Genomic DNA, 21,636 nt, shown 5'->3' on the forward strand with positions numbered 1-21,636 from the left:
GCCGACGTCGGTAGGCAGACGCAAAGCGGAGATAGCGAAGAGTGAGCTGGCAGAGAGCGTTTAGCAGGGCAACAAGCGCAAAGCTTTAACAAACAAATGAGTGACATAGACATAAGTAACAAACAAAATAAGCGGCTGAGGGCCAAGAATTAGGTGCTAGCAGCTAATCGGCTGCGTTCGGCTCCGAACATTCACCCCCCGTTGGAAGGCAAAGACTTTCAACAGATCCATCCTGAAGGGGCAGAACCGCTATTTTTCCAACGGCCCTCTTGAAAAGGCCTCTTTGAGTGCGGATGACGACTACCCTGATGGTTCCATCTTTTCCTGGGATGACGCTCTCAATGCGGCCAAGCGGCCACCTTAATGGTGGCAGCGTTTCCTCCTTCATCATGACTAGCGCTCCTAGCTTGATGTTTGGAGACGATGACTGCCACTTGCTCCGCTCCTGAAGAATCGAAAGATACGCTGTGCTCCATTTTCTCCAAAACGCCTGCTTCATTTGACACAGCCGCTGCCATCGACTAAGTGGGTTGACCCGGAGATGCGTCACATCTGGCTCGTCGAATGCAGCTTTCGGGGCTCCATTGAGAAAGTGGTTTGGCATGAGCACATCTAGGTCATCGGGACTTTCTGTAATTGCATAAAGCGGACGGGAATTTAACAAAGCAGAGATTTCACAAGCCAAGGTCTGAATTTCATCAAGAGTAAAAATGTAGGTCCCGACGATGCGATGAAAATGATATTTAGCTGCTTTAACAGCCGTCTCCCACAAACCCCCAAAATGTGGTGAGCGAGGGGGGATGAATTTCCAATCGATTCCACTAGAAACGCAAAGATGTGACACAGCCGACGTATGAGGATCGCTGAGGAACATTTGACGAAGCTCCAAAAGCTCATTTTTTGCTCCTACAAAATGTGTTGCGTTGTCTGACCAAATGATTCGAGGTTTGGGACGTAGACTTATAAAACGCCTTAATGCTGCCAGAAAGGATTCTGTAGATAGATCCCGAACGACTTCCAAATGAGTTGCTTTGGTGCTAAAGCATACGAAAACAGCGATGTAACATTTGATAGGAGGCCTGCTTCTGACTTCCGACTTGTGATAAAAGGGTCCGCAAAAATCAACGCCCGTTGTGTGGAATGCTGGATTAGTCCTTACGCGATCCGCAGGCAAGTTTCCCATGATATGTTCCCTCAGCACTGGCTTCAAACGAAAACATCTAACACATTTGCGAATGATTCCCGCAACATATTTGCGTCCACCAATAGGCCAGAATTTTTGCCGAAGCAGTCCGAGCAATCCTTGAGCTCCTGCGTGGAGAAACCTTTCGTGAAAGAAGATAATAATAGAGACAGTGACAGGATGTCCCTTAGGAAGCAGGATCGGGTGCTTCGCGTCGTAGTCCAATTCGGCATTTTGGAGGCGGCCTCCAACCCGCAGCAATCCAAAGCTATCCAGAAATGGATTCAGTGAGGCCATCGTGCTTTTTGGCGGTAGGGCCTGTTTGCTGGCGAGGGCCCTTATCTCTTCCGAAAATTGTTGCTGCTGTATTGCCCTTATGAGCAAATGCGTACCATTTTTGATGTCGATTACGGTAAGTTGACCCTTTGACCGCGCTATGCCTTTGTCCTTGAGAATGTAGAATCGATATATGTAAGCAAAGACGCGCTGCATGGATCCGAATGAGTTTTGAAATTTGCAATCGTACGATACATCCCTTTCGTTTGAAACAACCAATGCTGCATGACGACGTTCTGGTACATCGGTTGGCAATTGCAAGCCTGCAGGCCACTCTGAACTCTCAAGACGTAAGAATGGTGGTCCAGAGATCCAAAGGCTGCTATCCATTAGTTCAGCGGGCGTGGATCCACGTGATATGATGTCGGCAGGATTCAACTTTGTGGGCACGTGATGCCAAGTCATTCCAGCGGTGAGCTCCTGAATCCGCTGAACTCGATTAGAAACAAATATATTAAAATTCAATGGTGATTCTCGAATCCAGGCAAGGGCTATGGACGAATCCGACCAGCAATGTATTTCGCATGGAGCTGATAATCCCTTAACTATGGTGGACACTAGTTCGGCTAATACGAGGGCAGCGGATAGCTCAAGCTTGGGGATAGTCATACTTTTCAAGGGCGCGACTCTGGATTTAGAGCATAAGAGATGACTTTGCACAATGCCAAGAGCTTCCGAACGCATGTATACACAGGCGCCATATGCTGCTTGGCTCGCATCACAAAACGCGTGCATTTCTAATTTTGCTTGCTGCCGAAGCACGTAACGTGGAAACTTAAAGTTTTCAACCATCGACAACTGCGAAGTCAGCTCAATCCAAGTCGTATGTAGATCCTGGGGCAGGCTTTCGTCCCAATTCAACTTTAGGCTTTCGTTCCATAGCGACTGCATAAATATTTTAGCTTTTGTGATGATGGGAGAGATGAGCCCTAGAGGATCGTAGAACCTAGCTAGTGTAGACAGGACCGAACGCTTCGATATTGGGCCTGCAGCGGTTCCGACGTGAGCGAAGCTAAACAGAAGATTGTCCGTGGTGGGATCCCAAACTAGACCAAGCGCCTTGGTTACTTCAGTTCCGTCATGAAAGGTGAGGAACTTTTCGCGATCCGCCTCCGATACGCCTTCCAAAGCGGCGGGAACACCAATGGAACACCATTTACGTATGGGAAAACATCCTTTCGAAAGTATCTCCTTTACCTGCTGACGAATCTTGATGACAGAATCAATGCTGTCCCCTCCAGATATGAGATCATCGACCTAGAAATCTCTTCGAGCAACATCAGCGCCAAGCGGAAAACGCAACTCTTCATCATTTGCCAATTGATGCATAGCACGAATTGCTAAGAAAGCGGCAGGTTTGGTTCCGTAAGTAACAGTCTCCAACTTGAACACCTGAATCTCCTCCTTCGGGTCATTGCGCCATAGGATGCACTGCACGTGCGTATCGGGATGGGAAACGCGTACACAGCGGTACATTTTGCAGATATCGCCACACAAGGCGACTTTAAAAAAGCGGAAACGAAGCAGAGGTATCAGAATTTTAGGTTGGATGGTGGGTCCAGCCATTAGCGCATCATTCAGTGATACTCCAGACGCTGTTTTGGCAGATCCATCGAACACTACGCGTAATTTGGTGGTTGTACTATCCTGCTTGTGGACGCAATGGTGAGGCAAGAAGTACTGCGGGAGGTCTGACTGCCGCAAAGCTGGCGACATGTGTCCTAAATCACGATACTCCTGGAGAAACTCCATATATTATTCCTTAAGCTGTGCATTTTTTGCTAGCTTCCTCTCCAAATTGAGAAATCTACGTAGCGCCTGCTGATACGATTCTCCTAATTCCTCTAGACTGAATTTGGTTGGCAAACGCACGGAGTAAGCTCCGGAATCTAGGCGAATGCAGTTTGTGACGAAATGCTGTTCGCAATGAACATCTTCCTCCGAAATTGATGAGGGCGAATAATCTCCATCGACTTCCCAAAAACGCCTTACAATATCGCACAAATTAGTCTCGCAAGCGGAGATGACAGGGGGATCTTCAACGACTGCTAGCGCCGCACGGGCTTTCTCAGAGTTTTTAATACTTCCTGACACAATCCAGCCAAGTTTCGTCTTCTGCAATGTTGGCAATTGGTCTGACAGTCGAATCTGTCCTACGCACATTAATTCGAAGAACAGACCAGCACCTATCAACAGATCGACACGCTGGGGCTTGGCGAAATTAGGATCAGCCAGTTTTAGATTATTTGGCATTGTCCAATCCTTTGCGTCTAGGCCGAAGTTAGGCTGCATTCCTGTGATTGAGGCAGTGATAATTGCAGAGAGGAAACCGTGATAGCTTTTGTCTTGAGATTGCAGGACGATGTCTACAGCCTTGCTGGATGGTAGAACTGACTCTCCAATACCGGCGATTTGAACGTGAGACGGGTGAGGATCTAACTGCAGCTGATTGGCGAGTCTCGATGTTATAAAGTTAACCTGAGAAGCGGAATGGCACGACATGGAATAAGCGATCCAAAACGGCCCCTGACATATACGATTGCGGTAGCTAGCAGCACATTTTGGCTGGGCAGAGATTTCTGACTCGAGGGGGGAGGGCTGGTATATTTGCTTGCTACAAGGGCACTTGCAGGATCATGCTGGGTCGGTTCCGTGCTCGGCGACGGCAACTCAGCGTCAGCGCCCGACTGCATGTGGAGCAGTGTGTGATGCTTGGCTTGGCAATTTCTACATGCCCCTGACTTGCAGCGTTGCAATGAATGGCCTTTGTTGAGGCAGTTTAGACACAAATGGCGCTTCTTCACCTCCTTGTATCGAGAAAAGACAGGATCTAGAAATGCCTGGCATCGGGATATGTAGTGATCGGAAGATTTGCAATACTTGCATGTTGAGCTATTATGATCGTTAATGGAGGTGATTAGGGTGCTAGGTTTACTTTCTCCCACCTGCTGGCTAGGAATTGTTACTATAGCCGATCCCAAATTTTCCAGCATCCGACATCTTGCTTCCAAGAATGAGGCCATGCTTGACCACCTGGGCAATCCTGACGTCGGCAAGCTCTCCTCCCATTTCTCCTTGGTCTTGTGGTCCAATTTCGTGCCTGTGATGAAGATCAGCAACCCATCGGAAATCTCCTGCGGGGTCGCCAAGGTCTGCAGTGCACGCAAGTGCGAATTGATTTTATCGCTGAGCGCGCGCAAGCCGATAGCCGAGCCCTTCTCCACCCCTTACAGCCCGAAAATAGCCTTGACGTGTGCCTGAAAATGCAACAGTTTATTATCGAATCGCAACATTAGTAAATTCAACGCCTTATCGTAATTCTCCTCAGAAAGTTCCAAGGAACGAATCGTATCCAGCGCAGCACCATCTAGACATCCACGCAGATATTGGAATTTTTCGATGATTGGGATACGATGGTCTTTGTGCACCATTGTCGAGAACATTGAGTGGAATTCTGGCCAATCCATGTAGCTCCCACCGAATCGCGGAAGCTGCAACTCGGGCATTCGAGAACGGCCTATACTACTATAGGCGAACAACGACGAATTCCCCTCGAGAGTATGCCGAGCTGTTGAATTGGCAACATTTACCGTGCGCGCAGCCATCAACTCCCGCGAAAGCCTGGACCTAACCTTGACGTAAACATTCGAAAAGTCCAGCCGGGCATCATGGGCTAACTGCAGGAAATCCAGCCTTTCAAGGCTCGTTTAAGCGGCATCGAAATCCGCATTCATTCGCTCGATTTGTTCTAAGCGAGCTTGAAGTTCTGCCTCATCTAACTCGGCAAGCTCTTCCTTGGTGAGAAAGCGATCCATGGCCTTTAGTTGGCGCGCGACGGACTCGGCCTTGTGCTTGTAGAAATCAACATCACTCGGCATTGCTGCGTTCGCGACATTGGTAGGCTCAGGTGCTGCCATGTTGAGGTTTTAAAAGAGTCACTCAGCACGACCGAAAAAGACACCCTGTATACGTATGAAGTGCGAACCGAAAGCAAAGGGATTACAGCTAATGCCTTTAGCTGTGCGGCTGTGCGAGCTGTCCGATTCCGCTTTGTACTCCGCTTGTGTGTATTAGTGAGTTCGCTGCACTGCACTGACCGAATTGTCGCGACAGAGAAATTAATAGCCAGCAATGCGTGTATGTAGGTGTATGTAAGTATGTTTTAGCACCAAATTGTGCTTAACCGCCGAAAATTTGTTAAGGCTAACGAATGTCGATCGCGAATGATAATTAATTGACACTGCAACTCAGAGATCACGTCGGGGTCACCAAACTTTATGTGGAGATAATGTTTTTTATCCCCAATCGGCCGACTAATTATTCCAATTAAATAAAACTCGGCGCAGAAATAAAATTGCGATATGTTCTTTAATGCGTGACATCCAAATTGCAAGTGTGGCTTGCCTGCCCTTTACATTGCCGCTCCGATCGCTAAGCGCAGCTTCGCTCGGCCGACGTCGGTAGGCAGACGCAAAGCGGAGATAGCGAAGAGCGAGCTGGCAGAGAGCGTTTAGCAGGGCAAGCAAGCGCAAAGCTTTAACAAACAAATGAGTGACATAGACATAAGTAACAAACAAAATAAGCGGCTGAGGGCCAAGAATTAGGTGCTATTTGGTAAGCAGCTAATCGGCTGCGTTCTGCTCCGAACACAGTGGATTATCCAATTTTGATTTGGCCAATGTAGACAAACAATTGCCATTTTCTGAAAAAGTAACGTAAAACTTTGAGTTGTTCAACAACCAAGAATTGATCGTATGAGTTGGCTCAGGAGAAGTGTTCCGCAAAGCTCCTGGCGTAGCAAGGATTGCTGCTTGAATGGAGGCAGCCTTGTCTTTGCAGCCACTAAAGATACGGACACAGAGCCGTCGTCGTGTTATACTCTGCTTTAAACTACAGCGTATGCCTTGAAAGAAGCATCGGAGAATTCGTGCAACTCGTGGTAGTGAAACTGCTGCAATGTGTCGAGGTCAGCTCGCCACTTCAGCCAATTGTCCGCCAATTTTCTTGAAAGGGCATAATTCCCATCCAGTTTGAGTAGCCATAGTCGTTGAAAAAGAATCTTGAAATGAACCACGACGGGGGCCAAGAGTACAAGTGGGCTCTTTCCCGAGCTCTAGCTTGGCGCAGAACATTAGTTGTATAAGTTCGTTCCGGTTGCGTAGTAGCTCATTCTCGCTGTTTGATCCAGTAAGAACATCGTCAACGTAGAAATCTTCCAGTAGGATTTTCAAATTAAAATAAAACTTTTCGCACGATTTTTTCATCTTCGCTACTCTGTCCCTTTCAATCTCAGCACCTGCTGCTTTCCTAAAACAGTGTCAAACTGATGTAGCTTAAAAAGAATTAAGTAAAGCTTTTAGTAATTGTTGAGACAACGAGCTTTTTCGCTGACTATGATTGTTCAATAATTTCACGAATTAATAATTTCCGAAACGTTATAAATTTTATTATAGGTATTTTGTGTGTTGAGGGTGGCCGAAGATGCCAGAGCCTTTTACAATAGTATTAGAGTGATACACTTGGATGAGGCAAGCGAGCCGATCTCGAGCCAAAGTAATAGATTGGGGACAAAAAAGGTCTGTTCGCCAACTATATCAAGCGGTAACTGCTAGAGCACGCGCAGCTGCTGACGGCTTAGCGACGGCATAGGAAAGAAAAGATAACAAGAGCGAGCATAGATAAAGACTAGATGATTAAACGATAGCATGTTGCTAAGCGAGCATAGATAAAGCTACGCTTACGTTACGTTAGTTTAGCATAATGACCAAAACGGAAAGGAAAGTGAATTGAAAGGCAATAGAACGATGGTACAAAATTTACACTCGGGCTTCGCCCGAACATACTCCCCCCGTGGAAGAATCCATGCCTTTCACCTCATCTCGTAGAGGCAATAGACATAGTTTTGCAAGTGCTCTTCGGCTAACACCTGTAGCCATCCTGATCAAGGCGACTCGAGATACGCCATCAGCTCCTGGCATGAGCTTGAGGATTCTCGCTAGAGGCCACTTCAGAGGAGGGAAGTTCTCGTCCTTAACAAGAACTACATCATTGACGTGAAGCTCAGGATTCCGGGTGCGCCACTTCGTTCTTTCTTGAAGACTGGTTAAATACGATTGGCGCCAGCGAGACCAAAAGATTTGCTGAAGCTGTGTGACCTTCTGCCAACGGTCCAAGCGATCGACGTTTAAATGAACCAAGTCAGGCTCCAAGAAGGTTGTGATGGGGGCGCCAACCAGAAAATGGTTGGGCGTGAGTACATCGAGATCTGCAGGGTTCTCTGAAAGAGGAAAGAATGGCCTTGACTTAATGATTGCACAGATATTGCACGCGAGAGTGCGCAGCTCATCAAATCCAAGAAGCCTGGATCCAAGGGCACGTCGAAGATGATGTTTAGCAAGCTTGACTGACGCCTCCCACAATCCTCCAAAATGTGGCGATCTAGGAGGAATGAAACGCCAATCGATACAATCGGTGATACAAGCTTGATGCACGGCTTCTTGATGATTGTCGCTTAGGAACAGCGACTTAAGTTCCGCCAGTTCGTTCCGCGCTCCTACAAAATTTGTGCCATTATCTGACCAAATACGAATCGGTCTTCCACGGGTGCAAATGAAACGGCGAAGAGCAGAGAGGAACGTAGACGTTGTAAGATCCTTCACAAGCTCGATGTGAACCGCCTTGGTGGAGAAGCATAAAAAAATGCTCATGTAGCACTTTAGTGGGGACCGGTTTCGAACTTCTGATTTATACAGGAACGGACCCCAATAGTCCACGCCGGTAACTAAAAATGCACGAGATTCGCTGACTCTGTCCACCGGAAGATCTGCCATTATTTGCTCGAGAGTTCGAGGCTTCACTCTAAAGCATCTGACACACGTTTGGATTACGTGTGCTACGGTCTTTCCACCGATTGGCCAGTACGTTTGACGAATGATGGCTAATAGCGACTGGGGTCCAGCGTGAAGGTGTTTTTCGTGTAAGTGCCGTATCAGAGCAGAAGTGATGGAATGATTCTTGGGCAATATTATGGGATGCCGTGCTTCGAAGTCCAAGGTAGAGTTTTTAAGACGCCCTCCAACTCGAAGCAAACCGCAATCATCTAAAATTGGCGAAAGCGAGACGATCGAGCTTGAAGCCTTGATGTCCTTTCGCGTTTTCAGGGCTCTTATTTCAGTAGATAGACGAGATTGCTGAGTAAGACGAAGAAGCAGTTCGGTTCCCAAACGCAAGTCTTCCACAGTTATTCCAGACTTTCGTCGATGAATGAATTTGCATACATACGCAAAAATTCGTTGCATTTTGGGGAAGGAATTCACAAACTTTGATTCTTCCAGTATGGTTTTTCGTGCCTCCCAAACCGGCTCTGGAAGAGCAGGCGTACTTGGCCATTGATCCTTACTGGCTGTCAAGTATGTAGGTCCATACTTCCAAAGATGAGAATTGATGAGCTCAGCTGGTAATGATCCTCGAGAAAGCATATCGGCAGGGTTTAGATCAGTTGGCACTTGCAGCCAAGACATTCCAGATGTGAGTTCCTGAATAACAGAAAGTCTATTAGCGACAAATACATTGAAGTTGGATGGTTGATTCTTGATCCAAGCCAAAACGACTGTGGAGTCACACCAGCAATAATAAGAGCAATTGAAGTTCATCAAAGACACTTCATGCATAAGCTGAGCGAATAGCGCTGCCCCACATAATTCTAACTTGGGTATTGTCATAGTCTTCAGTGGCGCTACACGAGATCTGGAAGATAAAAGAATCCAAGTTGTGCGTTAGGAGACTGGCAGACTTTCATCCCAATGAAGCTTTTCTTTCCACAGCTGCTGTAGAAATATTTTTGCTTTAGTAATTACTGGCCCTATACGTCCGAGTGGATCATAAAATCGTGCAATAGTTGACAATACAACTCGCTTAGTTGGTTTCGAAGGGACTTGATTGGGACAGAATGAAAATAATAGCTCATCCGAAGTGGGATTCCATGCTAAACCTAGCGTCTTGGTTACATCGCTGCCATCAGTAAATTTAACAAATGTTTCCTTATCTTCAAGGGGTGTTTGATCGAGTACAGATGTATCGTTGGAACACCAAATCCTGATCTTGAAATTTCCTTTGGCTAAGAGTCCTGACACCTGGCGAATTATTTCCAGCACCTCATTTGTAGTATCTCCCCCCGTTAGCAAATCATCCACATAAAAGTCCCGCAGCACAACTTCAGAGCCAATTGGATATGACGAACTCTCGTCTGCCGCTAGTTGGTGCATAGAACGGACGGCCAGAAATGCTGCTGGTTTCGTTCCATAGGTCACGGTATCCAGCTTGAATGTTCTTAGCTCCTCGAGGGGTGAGTCACGCCAAAGTATGCACTGCAGAAAACTATCTTGGGGCGAGACACGGACGCATCTATACATTTAACAAATTTCACCAGTCAATGCTATACGAACGGTACGAAATCGAAGAAGAGTCGTAACTAACTTTGGCTGAATTGTTGGGCCTGACATCAATATATCGTTCAGGGAATATCCTGTAGATGTACAAGCGGATCCGTCGAAAACTACTCGGAGTCTTGTTGTGGTTTTGTCTTCTCTTAAGACGCAGTGATGAAGAAGAAAAAATTTGCATTGTTTAAGTGCGTCACCTTTGACAGGGGACATGTGATTCAAATCGACGTATTCCTTTGTAAATGCGGCGTATTGGGCCTTGAGAAGTGGTTTGCGAACCAACTTGCGCTCTAGATTGAGGAATCGCCGATATGCTTGTTGATAAGAATCTCCAAGAAGACTGTCACTCAGCTTTAAAGGCAATTGAAAGCAGTACTCGCCACTTGGAAGCCGACCGCAATGTTTTTTGAAATGTTCCTCGCAAGCAATTTCCTCCTTTGTTGTTTCTGTAGCGGGACCGTGGACCACTTCCCAGAACCTTCTCACTAGCTCATCCAAACCAACGGTAGGCGTTTGACTCAATTCCGACGAACTAGAGGCAGCTAGGAGCACTGAGCTGTGGGAGTAATGACCTCCACCTGGGACAACCCAGCCGAGACGGGTTTTTTGTATTATAGGAAGTCCCCTCTCCAATTTGATCTGTCCAACGCATAAAATGTCGTAAAATAAGCTGGCTCCAATAAGTACATCGATGCGCTGAGATTTGTTGAAGTATGGGTCAGCAAGGCTGATATTGGATGGCATTTCCCATTTGGATACATCAAATGAAGGAGCAGGCTGGTTTCCTGTAATACGCGGAGCAACGAGAGCTGTGAGACTCGTGAAGTAATCGGAAATCGTGGATTGAATGACCAAATTAACTGAAACTTCCGTATGAAATGCCGAATCAGCACCGATACCGGATACTGATACCGACCCTTTGTCTCGTTTCAGCTGAAGCTTCTGAGCAAAGCGAGAGGTTATTAAATTATTCTGAGAGCCTGAATCCAGAAGAGCCCGGCAAGGAAGAAGATCACCAAATCGACTCTTTATCATAATGACTGTCGTGGCTACTACGTCTAAGCTAAGATTCTGAGCAGGAGGCGAGCATGGTGATAAAGCGGCAACAAGAGAACTTGAAAGATTGGGGCCTGAGCATGAGTCTGTCTGAATAGGAGACGTAGTAGCGTTTGCAGGTTCCGTGTTAACTGACGTAGGCAGCGGATTGTTGATATGTAAAAGGGTATGATGCTTTTCACCGCATGTGCGACAAAAGCCTGAACTGCAGGAGGTATTCCGATGTCCCTTCTTCAAACAGTTGAAGCAAACTCTAAGCTTCCTTGACGCAAAGATGGCGAAAGGTTTCCAAAGCGAGTGCAGCTGTAAATGTTATGCCCTTTACTATCACAGAATACGCATTCCAATACAATTGTATTTGTGTTTTGAATGAGTGATTCGTTTATGTTTTCCAACCTAACTGCTATGGGTTTGAATCAACATAATCAACATCAACATCCATGGTCTCCATGGCTTGACATCTCCTCTCCAAAAAAACCGAAAAATGGTCCCATGTTGGTATGACGTAAGGGGGTAACAGCTCCTCCCATTTGGTCCTGGTATCAGAGTCGAGATACTTGTATGTGGAGTGAACGATGATGCATCCTGCTATTTCCTCCATGGTACCCATCGACCTAAGCGCTCTCATGTGAGAATGAAGCTTGTCCGATAAAGTACGTAGCTTTGTAGTTGAGCCATCTTCAACCTTTTCTAGCCTCAGAATCTCAGCGACGTGTGCCTGAAAGATTAAACGTTTATTATTGAAACGATTGTTTAAAATGTCCACTGCAATATCATAATTGCTCTCCGATACTTCCAAAGAGCGAACAGCCTCCAGGGCAGGTCCATCCAAACAGGAGCGCAGGTGCTGGAACTTCTCAATCTTTGATAGAAAGGGCTCCTGATCTATTACTGTGCTAAACATCGAGTAAAAGTCTGCCCACTTAGTATAACCTCCACGAAAAGTGGGAAGTTTAATGTCAGGAATATGATATCGTTCCGGAGGCAGTAACATTGAGCTCGGGTCGTATCGTTGAGTGATGCGGCATGTTCTGGGTAGTCCTGCGAAGTGTTGAGCGAATACGAACTTCGATTTCCATCGCCAAATCCTCAAAATTGTTGCTTAACTCGCTGCCAATTTCGCTTACATCAAGCTCTTCTAAATAAGAATGAGTAACACTAAATGAGTCGGACATTTTTTCCAAGAATTTTAAATGAACACTTAGCGCATGTATACTGATTGGGTTGTTTTCATCATTCAATATCGTCTCTCGAAGTGAAACGGCTTTGTTGTATATTGAGAGCGCCTTTAGTTTGTAAAAATACACCCTGTTTTCCGTCAAGTCATTAGACTCATCCATTTTCGACAGGCAGCAGCGAGCAAAGCACAAAGAAGAATAGAAGAACCAACCGTTTGATTTTTTTTGGTATGCAAGCGCAAGTGCAGCGATCCCGAAGCCGCTAATGCACGTAGCTGTATTAGTGCTTGTAAGCAAGCGCGCGACGAAATGGGAACTAACCGCTTCGCGTTCGCGAACAGTTATGTTTAGTGGATAATTTTCACTGTTTATAATTGTTTATTTCTAAATTGTTATTGACGATCACGTCGTGGTCACCAAATGTTGAGACAACGAGCTTTTTCGCTGACTATGATTGTTCAATAGTTTCACGAATTAATAGTTTCCGAAACGTTATAAATTTTATTATAGGTATTTTGTGTGTTGAGGGTGGCCGAAGATGCCAGAGCCTTTTGCAATAGTATTAGAGTGATACACTTGGATGAGGCAAGCGAGCCGATCTCGAGCCAAAGTAATAGTTTGGGGACAAAAAAGGTCTGTTCACCAACTATATCAAGCGGTAACTGCTAGAGCAGGCGCAGCTGCTGACGGCCCAGCGACGGCATAGGAAAGAAAAGATAACAAGAGCGAGCATAGATAAAAACTAGATGATTAAATGAGGGCATGTTGCTGAGCGAGCATAGATAAAGCTACGCTTACGGTACGTTAGTTTAGTATAATGACCAAAATGGAAAGGAAAGTGAATTGATAGGCAATAGAACGATGGTACAAAATTTACATTCGGGCTTCGCCCGAACAGTAATATTATTACCCATAAACTTTTATTCTTTATTCTGATTATGCTACAGTTTTAAAATAATGACTCGGGGGTTCGGGGCAGTAGTATTCAATAGCTTTTAAGACATTTTAATCATCTGTTCTAATATCCAAATGCTTCTAAATTATCTAACGGAAAAACGTTTGAACAGGGCTCCAGTATCAAAACGTCTGAGAGAACCATCTGGAACTGATCTTAAATGTTCGAAGAGTTCTAAAGAAATACCAGATAAAATACAAAAAGCCCTGGACAGAATGTTTACTGAAAGGAATTTTTAGGATCCAACAGAGAACTCACGAAACAGCGGTTGATTCAGTGATAATCCTGTGACTAGAGAGTGTAAAAGAGAAGGCGGCGTTGTTGCGAGCTGTTGGCAACTATCGTAGGGAATCGAAGAAACTTCTATCACTGGACCTAATGGAATTCGAATCGCAGGCTGCTTTTTATATTAATGAGTAACGATTCTTTCTGTTTCCAAAGATGCGATGAAAATGAAAAAAGGAAAAGCAATATCGACTATTTTACTAGTCGGGCGATCGTGCATACAGTATTGCCGATTACGCGTTTTTCCCATCAGATCTGGCTTTTTTGAAGACGAAATACGGGAATAATTTGTGAATTGCGGGAATTCTGGATTTTTAATAAATGTTCTTGGATTTTTTTCAACTTTTTTGATGTTGCCACCGGTTACAAAAAAAGTAAGAAAATATGGCCTTATAATTATTTTTTACCTTTTTCCGTCAACCAAAAAAATGTGCGTTAAAAAAATGGAATTAGCTAAATTGTTGATTACCTTAAAGTTGAAAAAACGTCAGAAATTGAATGCAAATATAGCCATATTAATTTAATAAAGAGAGAACATTTCAGCGATAGCCCTAGGTTTTGGAGGATTACTTCTACAAAGATTCTGGTGAAAACAGCTACAACAGCACTGCAAATGCTCTCGCAATGTGTGCAAAAGAGGACATGAAAAAGCTGAATATTACAATGGCGTCATGTACTAATTTTTGCGCTCTTTGCTTCTCCCTCCTTAATTGAGCTCACTTTTTGTAAGCGACGAGTACGTGCAGATGAAAAGATAAAATAAGCAAGTATATTAATATATAAATTACCAAAGCCTTATTTTTTGGAACATTAGCTTGCCTACTGCAATAACCTACTGCAATAATCCGTGGTCAAACGCGAAAATTGAGCGCGTATTAAGGCATATTAACCTGGTTAAGACAAAACTAAGGAATTCCATGAAACTAAGCAGGACCAATAGCATTCTTGTACACAGGATAAAACTGTATTGTAAGTGACAAAATATTACTTGTTTTTATTTAAATATAGAGGTATGGCCTACGCAGACTTGGAAAGTACTGTTTTGACTACGGAGTGCCACATAATTACCTAAGCATGATTGGTACGACCATGGCGTACTAATGCGAATCAGAAGCTAGCCCCACAGAGCTGGTAAGTTAATGATAATTATATAAAATACATATTAAATATCACTTTAAAACAAAATTGTTACGGCATACCTCCGAAGATTACTTTGCAGCAGGTGATCCAGGTGAAGTTGACAGGCCAGTTGAAACAGGCCAGAACAACCTTTTTCGTTACTAAAATTTCAAAAAATTTTAATGCGAATTTCAATTACTTTCTTCTGTATTATATCTTTCTTAGCCTTAGTAGTATGTTAATATTAATGTTTAAGTTTTAGTGTTTTTATAGAGTTAGAAGTGATTTTAATTATATGAATAGACTTCCACAAATAGTAGGATATTGATTCGTACGCTGGCAAAACAAAAAGATGCCAGATGCCAGAGTGTCATATGCTCAGAGTCTGTATGGTAAGATTAATGAGTTGCGAAATATTTTTGAACAATCTTATGCCGCATCTATGTGATAATGTCATTTTGTGTAATGGATTTGATCTATACCGATCTGATCGGTAAAGAAAATGTGGGGGTTTTGCTTTATAAGTTATCCGATCCAGTCGGATACCCCTCCCTCTGCATTTGGTTCTCGACCCTTCAGCGGGTCAATGAGCTTAAACATTTTCATATGAGCCAAATACAGCACATGCCTCGTCGCGTTACACGAGAGTTGCTGCGTTGACAGAGACACTTGCCCAGACAGCCCAACAACAAAACTATGGGGCAGTGGAACGTGGGAAACTGCAGCTGCTCAACATAACACCGGCGTGTGTGCCATGTCAGCAGATTAATGCACCGGCGACTGCGCAGCCGGCGGCCGGGGACTTAATATTAAGAATTTCATTTTCATGTAAATTTAGATTGTCTAAGACCTCCAACGAGGAACGATAATTAAAATAGTACTGAGTGGTGCAGCTGAGATATTTAAAATCAAAATCAAATTCATTAAAAACATAAAAAATACAAATAAAATAAGAAGTTCCTAATGGGCGATAGCCCTAACAGTTCCAATAGTGACCTCAAGTCCTTTAAGCGGTCCGATAGCTTAGTTTCACTGTGTGGGGACCTGCAAGACCCAGGGGATAGCAAGCAAGAAAAATCCGATAGCGACGATAGTTTACGTTTGTGTCTGAGGGGCCTCCATTTGACTGGAAGCAACGAACGTTCCCCTGACATCATGGATCCGGCTACTTTCGCAGCAGCTATAGAGGCTGCACTGCAAAATCAGGCCTCGCGGTTCGAGACCAGGTTACAGCAATTACAAGCCGAGATTGCTCAGTTGACTAAGGTACACCTGCCCCGAAAGTTGAAGCGTATAAGGACATAGCAATAAATCCCGCTGTCCAGTGTGATCAGCCATTGGACATGGTTAAGTCCGTCCCCGAATTCGACGGCAAACAGGAAAATTATGTGGCTTGGCGCCAGGCAGCGCTGGCGGCCTATAAAACTTTCGAGCCCTATGAGGGCAGCGCTATATATTACATGTTATATATTCTGAACAAAAAAAGATATTTTCATGAAACAAACTACATTTGAAAGAAAAAACTTTCAAAATATAATCCGCTTAAGAACATTGTGCTGCAATGTCTAAAAGCTTCACAATAATGGGTTCAAGTTGAACTCTATTGCTGGTGCATATTTTCCTATGTAAAATATTATTCATTTTTGTACCGATAAAGTACTTTTTATAGTGTTTTTTACTATAAAATATTATTTTGTATTTAATTTTCAAGTTAACCTAAATTATAAAAATGTAAATAATGTTTCTGTAAAATAACCCTTTACTTCCTGTTTAGTGGGAGGAATATCTAATAAACTTGTCATTTCTGAAGAATAACATATCTCACATATCTAATGGATGAAATATATGGATCTAAAGAGGCTGCCAACGTGTTGAAAAGGTCTTGGTTTTGCTTAAGTCGTACGTATTCATTTTCCTGTATTTTTTGTAATCTTTGTTTCTCATTTCCTGGGCTTCCTCTGACATCTCTCCAATTGGCAGGCTCTGACGTTCAAATAAAATTTGACCATGTGTCAGTATTTTAGGAGGCGTGCGAGTTAGCTTCCTTTTAGGATATTTTTCCAGTAACAGCTCTGCAGTTTTCGAGGCATATTCACCAAACTTTCGGGCATTTATTTTTTCTTTGCAGTTAAAAATATTCAAAATGACACCCACTCTTTTGATAATGTCAATGTCCACCCCAGTTATTTTTGCAGTTATTTCGTTTTTTCCATCGTTTGTGTTTCCAAATCCTTGCTTGGGGCAGTCCACATTTAATGATAGCTTGTCTAAGAATTGTTCTTGAATAATTTTTTCCTAGTCTTTTGTATTTCCTTAGCTGGCGAGCTGTTGTCAGCTCAAGGGAGCTTGTCTCCCTCTCGCGGAATGGTATATGCAAGTTTTAAAATGAACTCCTTACATGTAATTCTTGCATGCAAAACCTGGTCAAAAAGACAGGTAAAGGTACTAGCCTGCATATTCATTCATAACCAACAACATTATTGAGGTAGCGCGAAATGGAAAATTATTCTAATATTGAGTGTACCTGAGCATAAGAATTCATTAGTACCTACATTTTGAGCAGTTTTTCTTTGACTTGGACTGCATTTAGCAACAAATTTTTTTGCATATGTTCTTTGAACTATTTATTACCCAAGTCTAAAAGCCCTTTCTGCGCTTCGGAGCCGTTTAGCTTCTATACCGATTTACCTGCCACAACCTCGAACGAAAAAGGTCAAAATATGATTTTGTATGGGATTTAACAGGATTCTTAACTAAAAGTCTGAATACTTTGAAAGTTTGATTTTTAAAAGCTTTGGAAAATTCTCTAGATACGTGCATTGACTTTATCCAAAGTGAAAAAAACTACGACTTTTCCCACGTCTTTTCGTCTAAATCACCACTGTGCGCCGTTGGCGAGAAGTTTTTCTATCTGGAACGGCCTGTGTCGGTTTTTGATGTTTTGTCAAGTTGTTGTTAACTTGCATAGACATGTTTTCGGCTGAATATTCGGCGCCTCTACACAAGTACACACACATATGTGTGTACTAGAGGTATGCATGAACAAAAAACCGACATTCGAATTAACCATGCGCAAAATGAATTGAATGAACTCGAATGCCACGCCGATAGATTTCGAGTAAATGAGTGCGGCGACGCATAACACATCAATCAGTGCTCTCAACTTTTGAGAAAAAAAAAGATCTGTTTTTGTGGTAAAATACTGAAATAGCTTGTTTTTTGGTAAAAGCTTTGCACACAGTTTCAGAACGTAAATCCAAGCAAATCCGATGCATTTTTGAAATGTGTTTGCACCATGATTCGACCTTATTGGTTTTCTAAGGAGCAAATGGAGAAAATCTGACCTTAAGTTCGTTTTCGGCGCCCCAAGTAGATAGGGATATGATACTCTGGTCAGACGGGCACGACACTTTTTTTTGTGGGGCTGTGCAATTTACAATATGTAAATAAAAATATATATATTCAATTAAAATACTTTTCTTATACACACTTCGCACTTTGAAAATCCTAATAGAAAATTATTCCAACGTGAAGTCATGCATGTAATATCCGCTCATCATATTTATATATTCTAGATTAAACAAAACTAATACCTAAGGCATATATAAAATACCAGATCTTCAGATATTATGGGGCAAGCAACTTCAAAGTGTCATACTGCTCAAACAATTTTAAAGTAAAAGGAAGAAAACGAAATGTACACGAAATAGTCCGGAAATGCAAGCAATTCTACAACTTTTACACCCATAGGACGTTTTCGCGTCGCCAAAGAGTGTGTATTTTTTCTAAGATTTCTAAGAACAGACGAAGAACAGCTTTTTGGTCCCTTGTGTATAGTCTTTGATAGTATAATACCAACTACTACCGAAAATAATTCGTCAAATCGCCGGAACCGGCGAAATCAAGAAAGGATCCATCCATATTTATGTTATCCATTTTTACATTTATTATTAAAAAAAATTGCACGTGGACAAGGTCGCGGCGGGTTCATCTGCTCTATGTATATAATCGAGTCAAAGCGGAGTTCCATAAGAAATAGTTTTATGGATTATCTGAATATATTTAAAGGCCTTTACTTACAAACCAAAATACAATATATATTTGTTCGTGTCGATTTACAAATGTCTTAAGTGCTCCCACAAGCGTTTTGTCTTTAAAATTAATAAATTCCGTGTTATCTTTGGAGTTACAAAAAATGTTTGTATAATACCCACAACAAACAGGAACACAATGGGCGAGTGAAAAACTTTATATTATTTGTTACCAATGATTCTATTATTGATTTTTTCATTTTTACATTTATTGCAGATGTGCTAATGTCCTTAAACACAATGCAAGAAGGGATCGAAGCTGTCACAGTTATACATACATACTTACATATGTATATCATGTAATTTATAGTTTGGATTGTATCAGTTTCATTCTGCGGAAATACATTTAGTATATCATTTCTTTTATCGTTTTTCTATATATGTACAATCAAATTAAAAGATATTTTCAACATTTCTTTTGGCCATTCTTAATGTCACTTTATAAAAATAATATAAATGCACTAAAACTAAATTTTCGAACGTAAATATTTAGTTTAAACTAGTTTTCAGTAATATGTAAATGAGTAAAGTTCGTATTAAGTGCTGTTTAACAAAGCGACCAGATTTATGTTGGACCCACCAAGTTTCGAAATATGAGGGTCAGTGTGTGGGTTTAAAGAAATTGGAAGTCCTCACTTTCTTATGCCTTTTAATTTAATTAACTCTTGGACAAAACACTTTTAACAGCTTATTATGCGCTTTCAATTAATATAAAATAAAAATAAAAAAAAAACACAATACTTTGTGTGTCACTCTTCTTTTTGATTACTTTACAAACGCGTTGCGATTTATTTTATTTTTAAATGATTAGGCTGAAATAACTCTAGGTAAAAGAAAGGAGCTGGTCTTGTGAATGTTCAAAGAGGGGTTAAAGTTCCCGAAACTATTATAACATCGCCTTTTTCCTAAGTTTTGTGTTGGTATGTTGGAGATATTCCCGTGAGACCGCCTGGTACTGTACTAAGACCAACCCCCGCGGCACTTACCACTATGCCCATAGTGTGATCTGATTCTTTTTTTGTATTCACGGTGGCGTGGCTCAATGAATCGACCGAAATCATATGTTGGACAGGAATGACTATTGGTGTTGATGGTGCGGGGCTCTTTCCGACCACTATACCTGTAGACAGCTGCGACAGTGATGTATGTTGTAAGCTTTGCAGTGGTGGTTGTGAATCCGGTTGACCGACACTGGTGGCTAAAGATGACGTTTGTAATCGGTGATGTGACGACGGAGGGCCCAAAGCCCCTGCTGAAGGAGGTGGAATGGGACTCGGCTCCTTACCTCGCAAATGAGCAGCAGATTGCGCAGCATATATATTCATTGCTTTTTGACGTTCCTCTGCTTCATGCCGCAATGCTGCTTCCATTATGGGATTATAGCGCAGAATAGGATACGGATCGCGGTACGGATCTATGCCCCAGCCTGGAGGACCCGGAGTAGCAAAATGACTAATTGGACCACCGACACTTAAGTTGGATGGCATCATAGTTCGAGAAAGATGCGATGATGGCGGTGGTAACCCATGTCGCCCAGCCACTATGAAGTTAGCATGATGGTGATGCACGGCTGCAGCAGCTGCATTTGCCTGTACTGCTGCCAACGAGTTCGGATGGTAGCGTGGATCTCCAACAACGGCGGCAGCTGCCGATGCACGCATTAGCATAATATCCTGTTCTTCTTTTGTGCGCGTATGTTCTTCTTTGATACGTATCTCCGAGGTGAATTCTCCCACACTTCGATGTGGAGAGCGATCTCGTGTAGGGGCTGGCACGGCAGCTGCAGCTTGTGCCGCTGCAACTTGCTTATTACTCTCATTAATTCGCTGCTGCTGCAACATTCGCTCCCGTTCCATTTCTCGGCGCTCCATTTCCCTGCGCTCCCGCTCTTTTCTATCACGCTCGCGTTCTCGTTCTCTCTCTCTTTCTTGTTGCTCCCGTTTTAGTTTGTCTTCTTTTTCTTTGCGTTCTCGCTCTTCGCGCTCGCGACGCTGTCGGTCACGCTCTCGCTGTTCACGTTCTCGTGACTCCCGCTCGCGTTCCTCTGCCTCACGTCGTGCATTGTCCAGAGCTGAATCAGACTTTATAGGCCAACTAGGCGCAGAAGTGGGTGATGAATGATATGCAACACTGCGTTGTATAGCATTTGATCTAAAAAAAAAAAAAATATATATATATATATATAAATATTATTTCTTTTTCAATGCCAGTCTAGACTCCGTCAAGTAAAGACGCGCCAGCAGCTAAGCAACAGCAAACGCATATCTAACAACAAAATCCACGCAGAAAAACATTAAGTGCACAAAGCAAATTCCAAAAAAGCCAATAACAAACACACCAAGTGAACAGTTACAAATCCAAGTGAAGCGGGCAGCAGCCCAAGCTCGAGCGCAATGTCGCGACCACCAGACCCAAAATTGCTCACACAGTGGGACAAAACAACATTCTTAGAACCAAAATACATATCAATAAACAGAAAAGATAACAAATCTTTCGAAAACACCTCCCCTTTCATAATAAAAAAAGTCATAGACTACCAGTGTTGCGGTGAAGTAGACTCGGTCAAAAAAATCAGAGACGGATCACTTCTAGTCAAAACAAAAGGTACAGCCCAGGCTACTAGACTTATGAAAATCACCAAATTCCACGACTTCGAAGTAACAGCAACCGAACACAAAACACTAAACTTCTCCAAAGGGGTAATCTACTCCAACGACTTGCGGAACATTGATATAGACGAAATCAAAAAAGAACTCAAACCTCAAAAAGTCATTGACGCAACAAAAATATTTAAACAGAAAGACAACGTACTCCACGAAACCGGACTCATCATCATCACATTCGACACACCAACTTTACCTCAACATCTAATGATCGGTTACGAACGAGTGAACGTACGTCCTCAAACACCTCGCCCCCTTAAATGCCACAACTGCCAAAAATACGGCCACCCTTCTAAATACTGCAGATCCCCAAAGATCTGTACTAACTG

At 43.1% G+C, this 21,636-nt stretch overlaps 1 protein-coding gene across 9 annotated transcripts in view; it reads right to left on the reverse strand.

Annotated features, from left to right (window-relative positions):
- Window positions 1-602: 602 nt before the first annotated feature.
- tay (tay bridge) overlaps window positions 603-21,636 on the reverse strand; it is a 79,267-nt gene continuing 58,233 nt past the window's right edge. For 7 of the 9 annotated variants that reach the window (XM_033384028.1, XM_033384027.1, XM_033384026.1 and 4 more), the window contains one exon: window positions 18,590-20,795. In XM_033384028.1, coding sequence (XP_033239919.1) covers window positions 19,550-20,795 — 1,246 coding nt within the window. In that variant the 3' untranslated portion in view covers window positions 18,590-19,549. Of the gene's footprint in view, window positions 631-14,516; window positions 14,563-14,633; window positions 14,715-18,589; window positions 20,796-21,636 lie in introns of those variants that run through there. The other 2 variants (XM_033384032.1, XM_033384031.1) reach the window with 2 other exon arrangements.

Source organism: Drosophila pseudoobscura, chromosome X (genome assembly GCF_009870125.1).
Source record: "Drosophila pseudoobscura strain MV-25-SWS-2005 chromosome X, UCI_Dpse_MV25, whole genome shotgun sequence".
Classification (NCBI taxonomy): Eukaryota; Metazoa; Arthropoda; class Insecta; order Diptera; family Drosophilidae; genus Drosophila; species Drosophila pseudoobscura.